Source organism: Buteo buteo, chromosome 16, assembly GCF_964188355.1.
Source record: "Buteo buteo chromosome 16, bButBut1.hap1.1, whole genome shotgun sequence".
In the NCBI taxonomy this organism is placed as follows: domain Eukaryota; kingdom Metazoa; phylum Chordata; class Aves; order Accipitriformes; family Accipitridae; genus Buteo; species Buteo buteo.
Window position 1 is genome coordinate 8511319 of NC_134186.1, and position 17101 is coordinate 8528419.

Sequence of the window (17101 nt, forward strand, 5' to 3'; positions counted from 1 at the left end):
AATTTTTTACTGCCTCCCAGAAAGCTTATGATTAAGAAAATCTCACAGCTGCAAACCACCGTGAAGTTGTAGCAAACCTCAAAAGCTGCATGTGAATTCACTCACAGGAAACTTCTGTAACAACTCATCTTTTTACCAGCTTTTTTGAATTCTGCTAGGGATATATTTCTTTACCAGACAAATGAACTCTAACAAACCTGAAACATGAGCATACTGCAATATCCCATTCTGTACACGAACGCTCATGGAGCTCCACTAACAAAAGGACCCATCTGAAATCCTCTCTTGATTCTGAGCAGCTTTTCCACAATCAAAACTGAAAAAGAATAGCAATGATACATACAGTATGGTTTTGGCAGTAAGACTTGACTTACTATTATAAGGTGCTTCTAATTGTTGGATAGTTGCCTCAAATGTCAACTGAATCTTTGGGTTATCCAACCAGAGCTGCAGCTGTATTTAAACAAACACAAAGACACATTATATTAAGCAATACAAAAGAGTCATTTACCATGTGTGTGTTTGTTACCAAGTACTGTTAGTAGATGAAACCTTCTAATGAGTTAAACTTTGGCAGTGCTATCCAAGCTGCACTGAGCTTTGCCTTCCAGTGTTCTTTAGAGTGCCACAGAATCCATTTTAAATTCCTACACCATTTCAAGTAAGTGGAAATGCATCAAGTTAGCAATCTCCTAATCACACATACAAGAAAACATACACTGAAAGAACAAAAGCTACAAAACTAAAGCACCGGAATGCTTCTATGTACAGCCCTCCTTCCACCTGCATGGCAAGTATGATACATGTGATATTTTAATTGGGCATGCAACGTCAGCCAGCATCTGACTTTTCAGCATCAAATTTCATGTTATTTTTGTAAAAGCTACAGAAGTATTTGTCATCTTATGAAGTTTATTTATCTCAGACCTTTAATCATCTAATCCATCTTCACTGATACAAGACACTACCATGGACTACACAGGCCACGTATGTACAAGAAAGAAATGTAGAGGGCAGTTACAGTTCAAAAACCAAGCAGGAAGAACTGCCTGTGAAATATTAATAATGTCACTTCATGCTAGAAAAAGAAGCACAGAATAACAGAATCACCACTCACCACTGTTTCCCCAACAGAACTCCTACTTCATGGCATGGATGGCAATAGTTAATAAATAACATTTTACTATTCAATATCTAGATCAGACATAGCATCTCCACATCATTTTACATTCCAGAATTAGCCACTTATTTAGGTATTTCTCTACAATTGCACTACTGAACTTCACAGCTCCTCACAGATACCAAATTAAAGTGGAAATCATACAAATATAACGAATAGGAAAGATTAAGAAAGAATTTCCATATAATTTGGGAGGCCATTTGAGGCAAGTTTCATCTTTAGCATAGTACTCTCTTCCACTTGTTTTCCAAGTAATTTTTAACAATGTTCTTTCTGATAACTTCTGAATGTGGAACTACCCATTTTGTAGTACTATGTACCATAATGCTAAGATTCCATTCTCAGTTGGAAGAGTGCAAAGCCCACAATCTATATTTTTATATATAAATCTTTATGTGTGTATATATATATACACAATTACTTCCATTATGCACATTAGTTTACTTTTATTTAAAATTAATTTCATCTGCTATGTTATCACCCAGTTACGCATAAGTCTTCATCTTTTGTAGTTTTTGTAGTCCTCATTTTACTACCTAAAATAACTTAGTATGTGCAGCAAATTTCCATTTCTTTACAAATTCTGATTTGTAGACCCCCTATGAATACACAGAACAGTGCAGGCCTTAGAAGATTTTAAAGGCTTCAAACCACACCTGCCCTGCACGGCCACAACAGATCATTTATCCTTACATTCTGCTTTGTAAATTTTCATGATCTGCTTTAACCAACAGTAATTTAGCAAGAGCTTTTACTGTTTTGGATGGGGTGGTTGTTTTTTTTTCATTGGTTGGTTGTGATTTTTTGTTGTTGTTTTGGGATGGGGGGATTCATGTAGAAGATCACATGAAGTGGACCTCTGTAGCATTTGCTACATATCAAGGTGCCACGCTTAGATCACTGGTCGGCCCGGACCAGGGAAAGAGACAGATAACACACGCAGTGTGAGCGCCAACTTCCGCCTTTTATTGCGCAGTTAATTCCTTTTATACTAACAAGGGGAGGTGGGGTTACAGGTACATCACAAGGCTGCGACTAACCCTCTAACTTTCCGTGACAACGCGAGATCTTCCGAACGCCGACCCCTACAGACCTCCTTTGTTCACTTTCTCATGAGTCCTTCGAAGAACTCGGACGGACTGTAAAGGATGACTTCCCTTTATAAGAGCTACTGTGAGCCTTCCAAAATGCATTTTACTTACCAGGTCATTCATTCAATTCTTGATTCCATTTGTTACCAGGCAAATTGGAAATATCAGACTTACTAGTCTAACTCCTTTAACCTCCGGGAACTCTGGGCATTCATGCCTTCTTCAGTATTTTCAAATCCCTTGGTACTGTGCCAGCTACAAGTAATAGGATGCACACTGCAGTTCACAGCTCTTCCAGAGCTCTATTTATATTACCATTTGCTTCATCTGCTGTTCTATAACCTCTGCTATCTTGACTGGAAGAGATTTTGCAAGTCTTCCTTGGAGAGGGATTCCTGCTTAGGAAGTTCTGTAAGTTCCTCCATAGCGAATAAGGACCAAAGATCAGCAATGCAGCTTCTCTAGTGCAGGCCTGCAAATACCCCTTCCAAGCATTCCTTTAAATCTCAGTCATTTATTAGTTTCAGGGGCAGGCTTTTCTGCTTCTAATGTATTTGTAAAAGGACTATTCACTATACATTTTGAGCAAACTGTTTTTCCAACTTTTTGGCTTACCTTGGTCTGTTTTTATGCATCTCATGACTTCCCAAAACTTACAACTTAGGTTAATTAGAGGGAGATTTCACAGGAATAGCAAAAGTCATGCTCTCAGCATGAAGATGTCCATCATGCATAAATTTTTAATAACTTCAAGTTATTAAGCACTGGGTGCTACCATGGTTAATACACTGTGATGTCCCTCGATCATCTTAAGTCTGTGAAAAAAACTGAATGGTGCATAAGGTGTTTTCTCTCTTAACTATGGTAACAAAGCAATTTTCAAAATATTTCCTGCTTTCCTACTCTTAATTTTTCTAGTGTGACTTAAGTTTTCTAAAACACTCTTTTCTAAGTACAGGAGAAAGCCCTGAACCCTGTTTGTGTGCTGAGGAACTTAAAAGCATTGTCACAGTTTAAAAGCACCACCTGCAAAACACAATATTACTGGTTTACTAAGGTTTAAACTTCAGGCATGCTTGCCTGAACTCAAGTGAATGAAGTCCCCAATGAATTACTTGAATATTGCCCCTTCTTTCTATATTTTAAGTTGCATGTAAGTTTAATGAATTGGCCAGAAATGCTACAAACGTTCAGAAGCAAGAGTTTCATTTCTTCAACATTACAATCTCTTTTATGAAATCAAAGCTGGCAAAGTAACTATTCTGTTCCGGGAATAAGCCACATGACTGGCTTGATGTCTCAGTATTACAGCAACTGAATGCTAAGCAAAGTGAAAAAATAAAAGCTGAGAGGTTTGCCTTATTCTAAGCAACAAGGTATTGATTGAATATTATTTTTAAGTGTTCTTAAACTGGGATTAAGTAATAGAACATTTGCACCAGCTTTCTGTTTGTTTACTTTTAAAAAGCTGTATTAGCTGAATCATGTAGTTTTGATGGCTGTTATGACTGTAATTTGGATATTGTAAATATACTGCAGATTCTTTATGCTGCCTCACAGCACTGCCTCAATCAAGAAATGGGTAACACCTTCCTTAGCAACTTAGAGCATGATAGGATGCCAGAAATGAAATCCCACTGTCTCAAAAAAATCGACCAACTGTTAGACATGGTAACTGCCAAAAAGTCTTTGCAAGGTACACAAATGTCCTACCCTCTTTTCATCAATACTTTTACAATAAACTTACGGTGCGGTTCCTGATGTACAGAAACACCTTCTGAGTCTGCTGTGGCCCACTGATTATATCAGGGAAGCAGGCAGCTTCTTGAGATGTCATACGGTCATGTGGAAGTCTACTCTGGAAAGCTGCACCCTCCACACCTACAATAAAAAGACAAGTTGTCTACAGGCACTCCGAAAGGAACTGCTAAATAAGTATTTTTACACTACCCTTCCTAGCCAGTGCATCTAGCCATGAGGTGATATGGTGGCCAATATCACATCATGCTTTCATTTAGTCCTTTTATTTACTTCTGCAAGACATGCAGGTTCCCAAGTCAACAGTTCTTTGAATTACAGGTATCATCTAGGGTTAATGAAAAAACTATACTACAGGGGAAAAAAAGAAAACAAGACAAAAACCCAAATAACCTGAAAAATAAGAGACACAGGAGCACAGATCAATATAACATATAATATTATATATAAACATATACATAAAATATAATATCAATAAAAAATAACTGCTTTAGATGCTGTCCTTCATTTGTGTGGTTTCCAGTTTCTATCAGAATATGAAAAACATTTTGGAACCCATTCAATGCCAAAAGATCTATAAGATACAAGCACAATGCCTACAGTCCCCTCTCACCTGCTTTTCAAGGTTTCATTTGCACTGAACTCCTGAAGCTAGAGGAATGCTCTAGCTTTCACCTCTCTTTTTGCATATTTTATATATTCACAACAGGCAGTGCAATGAAATACAATCCTTCTTATGCTTTTCCTGTGTCCCTTCCCCAAGTGCTGTCTACAACCAACAACTACAGATTTCTGACTTTTCCTTTTAAATGCTCCACATAAGAGACTAATGTTGAACATATACAGGAGACATTTTCTCTGTGGAAAGACTTCGTTCATAAAGACACCTGTACTTCTAACCATTCAAACACCAGCAATGATGTAATAATACAGTTATGTACCCTCCATTCCTCAATCTCATTTGAATGTTATACTATATATAAAGTAACAAACCAAGACAGAGCTGCACAGAGTGCTACAGCACAAGTAGAATGCAGAACGCGAATCTTGCAGGCACAGCGAGCAAAATGAAATACTGAGATGCAAAATACAACAAGAACAACGTAAATCTTGTATGTTCTAGGAAGTGACTTAAGATCAGGACTGACAGAGGAGAGGACATTCAATCTGGAAAGATATAAGCCAATACATCCCAAGGGAAAAAAAAAACCAACACAAGTAACACAGTAAGATTAAGATCATTTGCTGAAACTGGAACTGTTCAAAAGAATGTAATAAATATAAAAGAAAATATAAGCTTGCAGTGTGTTACACTAACCAAGACAACTGTCTGAAAGTTTGAAGTTCATGTGCAGAAGTACACATCACTGTATTGGGGAGAGGAATTCTCTTTCAGTTCTGGTGCAACCATACACACACCTTTAACTTCAAAGCATTTTTACACCCCAAAGGTGAAGAAAAAAATTTAAGCAAGGAAACGGTTGTGAAGCTAAAATAATTCATTCACAAGCAAAGATTAGAGGATCTAACTGTGTGATGACTCAAGGTAAAGAAAACTGTCTATAATATTTACAGGAATTTTACAACACAAGGAAATTAGTAACAGAGGCTACAGAGCACTGCAGGAAAGTAAAATGCAATTAACAATAGGAAAAGTTGTCACACCCACAATGCTTCTTGACACTAATATTCAGCTACGGAATAGAAACCCATAGCTCTGCTAGAACATCAGCTTCTCCAGTAATAAACATCCCTCAGTCCTTTCGTTGTCCTTCAGTCTAACACTGGACCAACTGTGCAAACACCTACACGTGAATGCATATGCTAAACTATGAACTCCATAAAATTGTGCACGTAAATCAAACCAAAGTTACCAATTCTCTGATACATTACTAACATTAACAAATCTTAATTAAAGTTCTAGATCATCAAGTGTTAGCAAAGAGCTTGGCAGCACAATTTTCAGAGAATGGCTAGTTAAAGACTTGAAATGCTGAACCTGACTCCCTCTTACAGGCTTATGCCAAAATGAGTGTGCCTTCTCCAGATATTTGCTAAAAAGTGTTGACTGTCATGCAGTGATCAACTACCAGGAAACTCTCAGACATGTGGATTTAAGGCAACTCACCAGTTTCTTGAAAAGCTTTGCAATTTATTTCTTCAAACTGAGAAGCCAGAGAAGCTGGCGCTCCTAACAGCCTTGGAAAGAACTCCAAGGTGGGGGTTTTTTGTTGTTGTTTTTTTCAAAGCCACATGTCTTTTATGGCAATACCTGAACTTTAAAACTGTCAGAATAGCTCCAGATGAGCACTGGTGTTTAGGAAAACAAAATAAAACAAAACAAAAACACAAAAGGGTTTGACACCAGAATTCAGAAAAAAATCTAGCTATTATTAGCGAAGATACTGTTTTATTTGGCCCAACCACCAGGAGATCTTTTAAGAACTAAATGTCCTTGAATTTACTTCTGCAACTACACGGCTCAAAGTTAAATCAATTTCAGGCTGATTAAATCTCCCCCATCCCCACACCCTTACTGCTTGCGTTTCATGAAAGCAACACATTAAAGGGAGTACCAGTTCAGAACTACACATGCTTTCCTTAGGGCAGGCAACTCTTTAATGACTGTAGGAATGGGTCTGCCTAGACTGGATTCTCATTCCCTCTTCACACACATTCGCGCACACACTTGCCACTTCCTGACATTCAGCATCAGCAACTAATGTGCTCAAGTTTTCATTATCTTCTTCCCCACAGAAGAAATCTTGAGGGATGCTGCTCATTTAAAGACTTACTGAAACTTCTGCAGATGAAAAACACTGAAGGAAAGCTATTGGCTGCTAAACTGGACAATTGCTAAAGCATACCCTCAGCATATATATAAAATGCAAAATATGCAGAATTTCCAAACAGCCAATGCCTACCTAAAAATTAAATAGGCAATGCACCCTTAAGCCCACAATCTATAACAGTCAGAAATTCTGTGCAAGTGGTAAGATCCAAAACATAACTTGGCTCCTTTACTCAGAACAGCAAGGATGCACTCTCAGATTAATATCTTGAAGTTGTATTTGCTTCAAAAAGAGCAACTTGGAGGTACAGAATAGGTTCTGGAGCCTTCAACTCCTTTGCTTAAAACCCTAGTCCTCAATCGTCAAGCGAGAGCGAAAGCGGCAGAGTTGGAGGAAGATTTTCAGTAGCATTCTAAGTACTTAAAGATACCAATTCTGTGAATTAAGCAGTAAGTGCATACTGCTAGCATCAGTACTTAGGTCAAATGGCAAATGCAATTCACAATCCAGTCCACTGAGAAGCAGACTATGAATCTCCTCAACAGATAAACCTCCTGGGCTAACCACTGGTACACAGCTTAAGCACAAACCCTTTCAAAAGAAAAAACAAAAACAAAGGAGCAAAAAGGTACTCCACACTGTTTCTTCAGCAAATTAGAAAAAAGGTCTACTGTGCTGAAGCCCAGGGCTTTCTGTGTCATTCTAGGTGGTAGAAACTGGCTAGGTAAGAAATATCTTTTCGCACATTTGAACTCCTCTGAACATGGAGAGGAGTGGAGGGATGAGAGATCGGCCTGAGGGATTTCAACATATGTTAGCGTCCTTTTCCATAGTTGGTACAGAACTCAACTGAAATTTGAAAATACCCTTGCTTTTTTAACAGGTGGGTAAAAAACTCCTGTATCTCTTGCTAAGTTCTGGACAACCACACCCATGCGCACTTGCAAGCATCAATGCCTAACTTGGCGGCTCTTGCTACTAAGTGGCAAGCATCAAACGCCACCCTCACCTGATGCTTGGCCGTCTCCATACCCTCCAGAATTGTCGTCTTGAAGTCCTCCTGCTTGCCCTGTGGAAGGAAAGAGGAGAACTCAGGGACCTTACTCCATAAGTTAAACCATACTGGACATAAAGGCCCGGCAGTTGGCGTTTTAGGTATTAAATTTCACCAACTAACTAAACCCATTTTCTGAGAATCCCATCTTCTGGAACCTAGGTTCAGGGTACCAAACTCTGTAGTCTTCTAGTGTCATCCATGTTACTGGAACGCTTTACATCAGACTTTATGAGAAATAAAGTAGTACACAATATGTAGCATTCCTGGTGGCTAAATACTTATGATCAACTTCGTTAATGGCTAGGATTTGAATAATAAGATTACATTTCTTACTGCCAAGATCTGGTGGACGGATACCATCAGATTCTATGGATCTCAAACCATAAGAATTTGATAATCTTGCCCTTGGTACTCCCGAGTGTCCCCATATGCAAGGGGATAGTTTGAAGCATTCTGAAAAGCCTCTCACTTTCAAGAGAGCCTATTTTTTTTTTGCCATAAACCCTTCCCTGAAGCTTGATGACGGAACTTTTTTGAAAGGCTCAGACCACTTATTTTGGCTTCAGTGCTCTTGATACACCAACAATGTTCTAACAGACTAAGACCACCTTTGAAGCAAAGTACATGTCAATACCATTGATCAGTAACGTGATCAACACCCGGCACTGAAAGACATTGGTCTTTCAACGTATCCAAGGCTGGAAACATGAGGAAGGGCAAAGCACTCATCTAAAAGATCTGAAGAAGTCTCAAAATTACCTTAGCCTGCATCTAAGTCCTAAATAGCAGCCTTGACAGAACTACAACACAACCAGGAACAGAGCATTTCTACAACAGAGATGAGTACAGCTGCGATGTCTGCAGGAACAAAGCCAATATAGGTCACCTCACACACTGCTAATCTTCACAGGAGATGCTAGCTCCAAGTTTAGCTTGCAAGTGATATTATTCCAGAGTCAGATGTTTGCCTGAAGTCTTGTCACCTCCAGAGAGCAGGAAGTCGTGGAACACTACAGAGACAGCTGAACACTGTTCAGCTAGCTGCTCCTGTAACAAGGTTCCTTCAAACCAAGTGCTTCAACAGTCAGCAAATTGGGTGTTTTCTAAAGTCCAAACAAACCCCCACTGAAACAAACTGCTGAGGTCAAGGTAGCAAATGGAACAGTCACTTCCTAGAGCACAAGTGCTCAAGGTGTCATCTCTAAACATGTAAGAGTAAGGTCTAACCTGAGGCTGAACACACAATTGTTAAGATTACTCTTCAGAGTTTGGGATTGGGTCGACAATTTTGCCAGAATGTAATTTGAGGCTCTTGGGGGATACATTAACTTAAAAGAATTTCACCTGAACTACAAATTTAACCCCTAAAGCAAGACACAGAGAATGAAACAAATATCTTCATACTTCGATAGCCTGGAGTAACATCTGGAATATTGTAACAATACACATCTACAGATAATATAAAATAGGAACTGAAACAAGAAAGACATTTTCACTCAGCTACAGTAGAGGAGCAATAGTAACTACCTTTATATAATCAGTCTACCAGCAGGGAAGTTCAGAAACTCACAAGAGAGACCATGACAAATAATTGTATTTTGACATGCCTCAGAAGTCCCAAAGCCAGGATTCTCTGAACTAATATATCTGCAATAGCAAGAGAAAATTCCTCACTTCATCTACACTTTTAAGTACTTTATTCTGCTGGGAACATTGCAAGATCTGCTTCTCTTCTGGGAGAGACTAACAGAACTCAAACACCAATATTCACAGTCCAGCACAGGCCTTTAATTTGCAGGAAAAGTTACACTTGTGCCTTCCGTAAGTTAAGAAATTGAAAAAATGCTGACATCACCCTGTGGCATTCATTGTCCCTGAATTAGCACTGACAATGAGTAGAGGGGACAAAATTGCTCTCGGTTTACTTACAAAAAGAAATCAGTATTTTCCTCCTCTGTTAATAACAGCTAAACCATTTTCAGTTTTAGGTCAAAAAAAAGTATCACTATTACTGCTTGCTTGGACATAATTCTGAAAGCTACCCAGTCTGAGTACAGAAGTGTGGAAACAAGGTCTACTAGTGCAGATAGCCTCTCCTTCCCCATAAGAAAGTCACGTTCCAGCTGCAGAGGAACAAAGCAGCAAGCAAACTGCTGACCCATGTTAACAACAAATTACTGCAGCTGAACACATGTGCAAGAGCAGAATCTGCTGAAAGTCTCAAGGCAACTGAATAACAGACCATGAGCTGAACAGCAATCAGAAAGGTCTACAAAGGAGTCCACTTCACACAATCATCCACTGTCTTAAAATAAAGAATAGTGGCACAAGATTACCACTGAGTACCGAATTTAATTAGGAAAACAGACAAGTCGGATGAAAGACAGAGACAGAGTACCACTAAGTTTTGACTATTCACTTGACATTAATCTGGATCATAGTCAGTCTCACACTTCCTTGGAAAACAGTAGCTAGGAACACAAGATTACCACAAAGTAAGAACACTGACAAAACTAAAAAGACAGAAGCTGGTAAAGAAAACCTTCAGAAAGCTATAAGAATGAAAATCCAATTTGGTGAGGGCAAACAAAAAAGATCCTTAGAGGAGAAAAACAAAAGCAGCAAGCTCCTTAATTTCAAAAGGGATATTGGCAAATAACACAAATGTCATTCAACACTGAAAGTGAGTTTGGAAGCTTTGTGCTATCAGACAATATTTCTCAAGTAAAAAATGAGGAGAGACACTTTAAGGAAATTACCTTAATCATGAAATACTGTTACGCCTTTTAAAACTGCTCTGCAGTAACATGCAGTAAATCTTGCAAATCCAGATGATAACAATCTGCATAGCCAAAACATCTGGAATTCCCCACAGCTGAACACATTAAGCAAGCCCACCCCAAATAAGATCCGCATTTTGCTGTCACCTAAAGTGTGGTACTTAATAACCTCCTTCTACTGTAAACTGTCTGTGGGGACAGACTAATGAAATACCAGCTACTGTCACTATTACATTCTCAAGTTTGCACAATTAGGCTTTTCAACACAAAAGGTCATAACCTATAACATGACACCTTTACACCTCTACTGCATTACCTATGTTTTTGCAGGCTTTAAACATACAGAGGAAATTATTAAGGTCTGCAATGAGACTAAATTAACAGTAATACACAAGCTAACTTTTTGTATTTTGTTAAATTTTCAATATGCAAACCTGCTCTAGTATTGCTGTACTATTTAATATTTCTTATTGAACACATATTTTTGCTTCAAAGAAGTCACAGAGGGAGAAAACCTCAATTATAAACATTGTTTCTATATACAGGAGACTCCATGCCTCTTCCTGCTAACGGTTGTTTGAATTAGAAGTTTCAATGCACTTTAACAGCCAGCATAGATGACCTGATGCTCTTGATGCCTACATTAATAAAGACAAAGATAGAGAGATCCACCAATGTATATAATTTCAGAAGCCTTTAAAAATATGGCAAGACTAGCTATGGAATGACAACTGCAAATCTGTCACCTTTCTACATCACTGCTTCATGCATATCACAGGATTTCTAGGAATGGAGAGAGGATATGATGATGTGAAATCTACTTATTTCTAGGCAGCTAGATATAGCCTGTTTTAAATTTGGTTGTATTTAGACAACTAAATATAGTGCTTGCAGAGTAACTGCTTAACAGACTGTTGTGTGTATAGAACAGCATGAGTTTATCACTGCCTATCTTCCATGTTTCTTCCTTCATGGGGTAAAACACTACTTCATTGACTATGTCTCAAACTGATTTCAATAATCATTCTTAGAGCCACAAAATGGCATCTAAGAAATATCAAAAGTGTATTAATATTAGGTCTCAAGGATTAAACTCAAGGTCTAAGCTAACTTAAATAGTAAACTTAAGATACTTTCTTAATTACACCTATTAAAATTCCATTTTTTGACAGATCAACTACAAGTACGGGCAGGGATGATTTTTATCATTGCAAATATTTCAGTCAAGCATATGAGCTATGGTATTCCTGTATCAAGCCAGGAGCCAACAGCTGCAGCTGAGGAGAGATTACAGGGGCAAATCCTAAGAGATAAAACACAACTGTGGCTTTTAATATATTTTCTGAATCCGAAGGCAAGTACCCCCAAACTGACTTCAATCCTATTGTCTACGTTCTCAGACCTGCCAGCCAAAAAGAAGCCAATTAAGAGCAGCAGAACTGAAGACTAGCAGTTATTCACATCAGTGATGAACCAGCAAAAGTTCAACTACTAGATTTCAGCTATTGTCTAAAACCAACTAGCACACACATCATCTCATGAAATCTCTCCGACAGCTAAACTGTGCAAAAGCATGATTTTGTAGATAGTAGACTGATGCACCAACACCAGACCTAACTAATGGTGGTAGCTGTAAACACAACAGAGGTAAAGAATGGATAGGGTACTGCTAATACCATAAATTTCAAAAGCTGCTTCCTGAACAAGACTGACCAAAAAAATTCCCAACGTAAAGTGAAGCTTTACAACTCTGTCAAAGGTAATGAGAAAAGCACTGAAGTTTAAACAAACAGTATCCAAACAGAACTTAAGGATAGAGTCATAGTTTAAAGCCACAGGAATCACTGTACATTATATTTGTTCTCCTGTACAGCAAACCCCCCAGTAAATCTAACCTCTTTTCTTTCAGAAGAATAAGTAAATGTTGGTACATGAGCAGGTGTGGCAGCTAAGTGCCAAAGAGGCTATTCTGGTCAATAAGCTTCCAAAGACATGTCAATAAAGATCATAAGAATCCAGTATAAGACATTTAGCTTAGCTGGAATTACATCATGCATATACCCATCTTTATCAGGCTGCTCTTCTGCATTTTTCCCCTCCTTCCACATATAGGGCCAGCAAAGAAAACACTGCAAAACAATCATTCAAAACCAATCAAAACCAGACACAGGATTCGTGATGCTGCACCTGACCCTGCTTAATTTCTGGCAGTAAAACAGGTAAGTAGTGTCAGAGGAGAAGGTCTCTCTTTACTCACCAGATGGTTCCTCCGGCTCACTTTCATTCTCTTCTTCTGCAGGTGCTGGTGGAGGTGGTGGTGGTAGTTTTTTCTCTTTCTCAGCTTTAGCATTTCTCTCTTCTTCAGAGTAATACTCATCTTCTGACAGGTTTGCAAGACTCTCATCCATCTCTCTATACTCCACCTGTAAAAAGCACAACAGAGGATAAACACACTGAAGATACTGGTAAGTCTCACTACTAAAATGAACACTGCAAGCAACAAAATTGCTTACAGCTCAGAGAAAAGGCCTGAGTTACCTTGTCCAGAGTCTTATTATAGCTACCATGTTATAAAATCTTCAATAGCTTAACAAGTTCCATGTGTTTTTACCTCCACAAAAAAAAAAAAAAAAAGTCTTCAGCACCCAACTGTCCAGTAGTAGGAACTTTCTACTCATATTGAGCCCAGCTTATGTGTATTTGTTATATCATCATTTAACCTCTCTAGCTGTCTTCCCCTCCCTCACCTCCCTGTCAAACTCAAGGATAACAAATTGCCTCTGTGTCTGTTCCATATGTTCCAACTTGAATTTATCTGTCAAACATGGGTGACCACAACTGTACACAAGATTTCCTGAGGAAATCCCACTCATGTCCTGTACACAGATGTATCTTGCACAGATAGTCTCCCGTTTACTGGAAATCTTGCCCTCACACAGAGGATCACATTTCCCTCCTCTCCAGGATGGTCACACTAGTGGCTCAACACAAGACTGAAAAAACCCCCCACCCAACTTTATTGCCATATATGTTTTGTTCTGTTCTCCAGTAAAAATAAATAATATTACCAGTTAAAAAGACTCACTCCAACTTAAAGAAACATAGAAACCCCAAGAAATAACCTAGAAAGGATGCATCTCATACTGTTTAATAAACCAAGTTTTTTTCCAAAGTAAGAAAGCTTTGTATATTGCTATTGAATTTCCCTACCTGTTGGAAAGGAAAAAAAGGACTTCTCACAATATGCAGCCTTAGGAAAAATAAAGCGAAAGCAGCTAGTGTACCTCCAACATTCTACAGGTCAGCTTCTCCCATGAGATGACAAAAGCAACTCTGCATTTCTCATCAAAAAAATGACAAATCTTTCACAGTTGAAGTTCAGTCATTAAGAAAGGGCAATAATGGGTACATTTCAAAGTAGCATTAGGAAGCCCGTGTATAGGAAAGCCTAAATTCAGTAACATGCTAACACACTCCATGATCTCCTACCTTTCAAATATTTATGTTCATTCCATCCTGTCCAGCACATTCAGTTTTTCACGCTGTTGAGCAAATGTTGCACCACTAGGACCTTTTGTGATCTCCCACTCTGAAGCAAGTTACAATGGTCCCACAGCATCACAAGAACAGTATGACAGGTATTTGAAACTAACACAAACTAGCTTTGCCCTAAGGCCCTCTAAAGCCTTCCATCCTCCTTGAGCTCACACAACTGTCAGAGAACAATCAAGTCCTATAAAAACCTAAGCTTTTCCCTAGGTTTATTTTTAACATGGATACCCCCCAACGAAGTTCACACCACAAACATTCGCAGTAAGACAACTTTGTGCTAGACTGAAGTGATCATGGGCATATACTGTGTTAAAAGAGATTAATGCCCTTAGCAAATAGGTATTGTCAACGCAGAGAAACATCACCGCAATACAACCCACAGATAGTGCACTAATTCCTACTTGTTAACAGACCACTATAAAGCAAGTAAAAGCCAGGTATGCTGCCTCTGAAGATCACAGAATCACAGAATGGTTTGGATCAGAAGGGACCTTTGAAGATCACCTGGTCCAACCCCCCTCCCATGGGCAGAGACATCTTTCACTAGATCAGGTTGCTCAAAGCTCCATCCAGCCTGACCTTGAACGCTTCCAATGATGGGGGACCCACAACTTCTCTGGGGAACCTGTTCCAGTGTCTCACCACACTCATTGTAAAAAATTTCTTCCTTATGTCCAGTCTACATCTACCCTCTTTCAGTTTAAAAGATGCACCAGACTGACCTACCCAACAGTTCCTATACGCAAAGGACTAGTCCAGCTATCTTGTCACATAAGAGCTCTGAAGAGCAAGACATTCAATGATACGGCTAAAGTACAACAGACATAGTTCCTGAAAGTAATTTCAGCTTCCATATCAAACACACCCAGCTCTAGGCACAGCCAAGATCTTCAAAGTCTTCTGCAACAAGGTTTCTGAGAAAAAGTTTCAGAAAAAAAAAAAAGGTAATGTTCTCAGATGTTCAGAATAAGATATGAGGATTACATACCACAGGCCCAAGTTATTGGAAGCTGTTTACAGCCTTTAGATTTCATTGCTAAATCTCACCCTTAACACAGCACTGGCTCAACTCTTCAATGCCAACTGAGGGAAGCTGAAGAATGGTGGACTGAGTGTGGCCATCACCTTTATACCTTGCAATACCAGCATCATTCCATGCACATAATCCCCAAGACAAGCTGCATCCACACACCCCTAGTAACAACAGGAAAGTGCTCACAAAAACGTAAGATCACAAAAACTCAGATGCAATGCTAGGGTGTGTTTGGTTCTTTTTTTACTGCTCAGTATCTGACCAGGAAGCCCTACAAAGTTCCGAGGACTGTTGCAGACTGCTCTCCTTTATGGAAGTGCACAAGTTCTCCCCAGACCTTATGAAGGTCAGCTGTGACAATACGAGACCTTAACCCTCATCAGCTTCTTGCACGTCTGCACGTTCATCCTGCAGGAGAACTCCCCTCCACGGGCAGCACCCGCAGCCCACGCACCGGCGCCGCCCGGTAACGCCCGACCGGGCCAGAGAAGTCTGCTCAGCCCAGCGCCCCCCCCCCCGGGCAGGGAGCGGTCTCGGGGACTCCCGGCCCGCCGCCCGCCCGCCCGCCCGGCCCCTTCCCCGGGAGCCGTCCCGGGCGGCGCGAGCCGCCTCACAGAGGGTCAGGGCCCGGCAGCCCAACGGCCGGAGCACGCGACACCCGCCAGACCCCCCCTCCCGCTCCAGGCCGGCAGGGCCGGGCCCGTAGCCCAAGCACCCCGCCCTCCCCCACCTACTTTGGCCCGCTTGCGGCGGCTGGTCCTGCGACCCTCGGGGGTCTCGGCGATGCCAGTGGTTTCGGCGCTGGGCGCAGGGGCGGCGCCGGCAGCTGGCGGCTCGGACAGACCGCCCGGGGGCGAGGCCCGCGGCGGTTCCTTCTTGCGCGGAGTGCGCTCCGCAGCCCCGCCGCTCTCGGCAGAGGAGCCCAGGGCCCCCGCCGCGGCGGGAGGAGGCACCGGCGCCTCAGGCCCGCCCTCGCCGCCCGCCGCCGCCTCCGCGGCCTTCTTTCCCCCCGACAGCATCGCCCCGGCCGTGCCGCGCCGCCCCGCACAAAGGAGGCCGCGAGCGGGCTGGCGGCACCTCCTCCTGACGTCACCTCCAGGCCGCGGCGCGCGCGCACTGGGGCGGTCGTGCCACCCACAGCCGCGCGTGCGCAGGCCTTCCCGCGGAGGGTCCGGTAACACCTGCGTCTCCTGGGATGGCGGCGGGAGTCGTGAAGATGGAGACCCCAAGAACCATGTCTCTCTGACTGCCGGCGGTGCTTGCATGGTGTAGCCCTCGCTGTTCCACAGACATCGTGGTTGCCTTCAGTTCACAAATTACTATTTTTATCTCCGGCATGTTCAGGGGAGCCTCTGGTTACTTGCCTGGCCTCAAGGAGCTCATTATGAGATCCATGTCATGCAAACCTCCCAAGTGCCACCGTTAGATCATGTTAGCAATCTGAAACTGTACATCCATCCACTTCCATGCCATCAGACAAATTTACCTACGCACACATCTCTTCCACAGTTTCCCTGCCTACACACTAAGGCAGATAGAAAGTGGCATGACCTGTTGCCAACCAAAATAAGTGAGAAGCAGACTGTGGCCACAGCAGTCCTGTGTGGACATAAGTATGTCCACAGCACAACTCGTGGAGTCTCCTGAAATGTGACAAGACTGTGCTGAAAGGGAGATGTTTGTGCCTATTTCCATGAAGCATTCCAAGCTTAGTCTTCCTCCCATCTCCTTCCAAGGTCTGGACTGGACTTTTCCTCGCCACGTCCTCTCTCAAGCTTCTATTTACACCACCAGAAAAAGCTGGTGAGGCAGGGAAGGGGAAGCTGAAGCTATCAGCCTTTCGGCAGGACACTGCTGA

The 17101-nt window shown here is 41.2% G+C and overlaps 1 protein-coding gene across 8 annotated transcripts in view; it reads right to left on the minus strand.

Moving 5' to 3' along the window:
• KDM1A (lysine demethylase 1A) overlaps positions 1 to 16318 on the minus strand; it is a 56987-nt gene extending 40669 nt beyond the window's left edge. For 7 of the 8 annotated variants that reach the window (XR_012653129.1, XR_012653128.1, XR_012653127.1 and 4 more), the window contains exons 1-5: positions 15978 to 16318; positions 12916 to 13081; positions 7831 to 7890; positions 4019 to 4152; positions 375 to 453 (exon numbers count right to left, since the gene is read on the minus strand). Coding sequence is in view for 2 of the 8 variants with exons in the window: in XM_075047761.1 (XP_074903862.1) it covers positions 375 to 453; positions 4019 to 4152; positions 7831 to 7890; positions 12916 to 13081; positions 15978 to 16262 (724 nt within the window). In the remaining 6 variants the exon portion in view is untranslated. The remainder of the gene's footprint in view (positions 1 to 374; positions 454 to 4018; positions 4153 to 7830; positions 7891 to 12915; positions 13082 to 15977) is intronic. The other variant, XR_012653126.1, reaches the window with a different exon arrangement.
• Between the last annotated feature and the right edge of the window lie 783 nt (positions 16319 to 17101).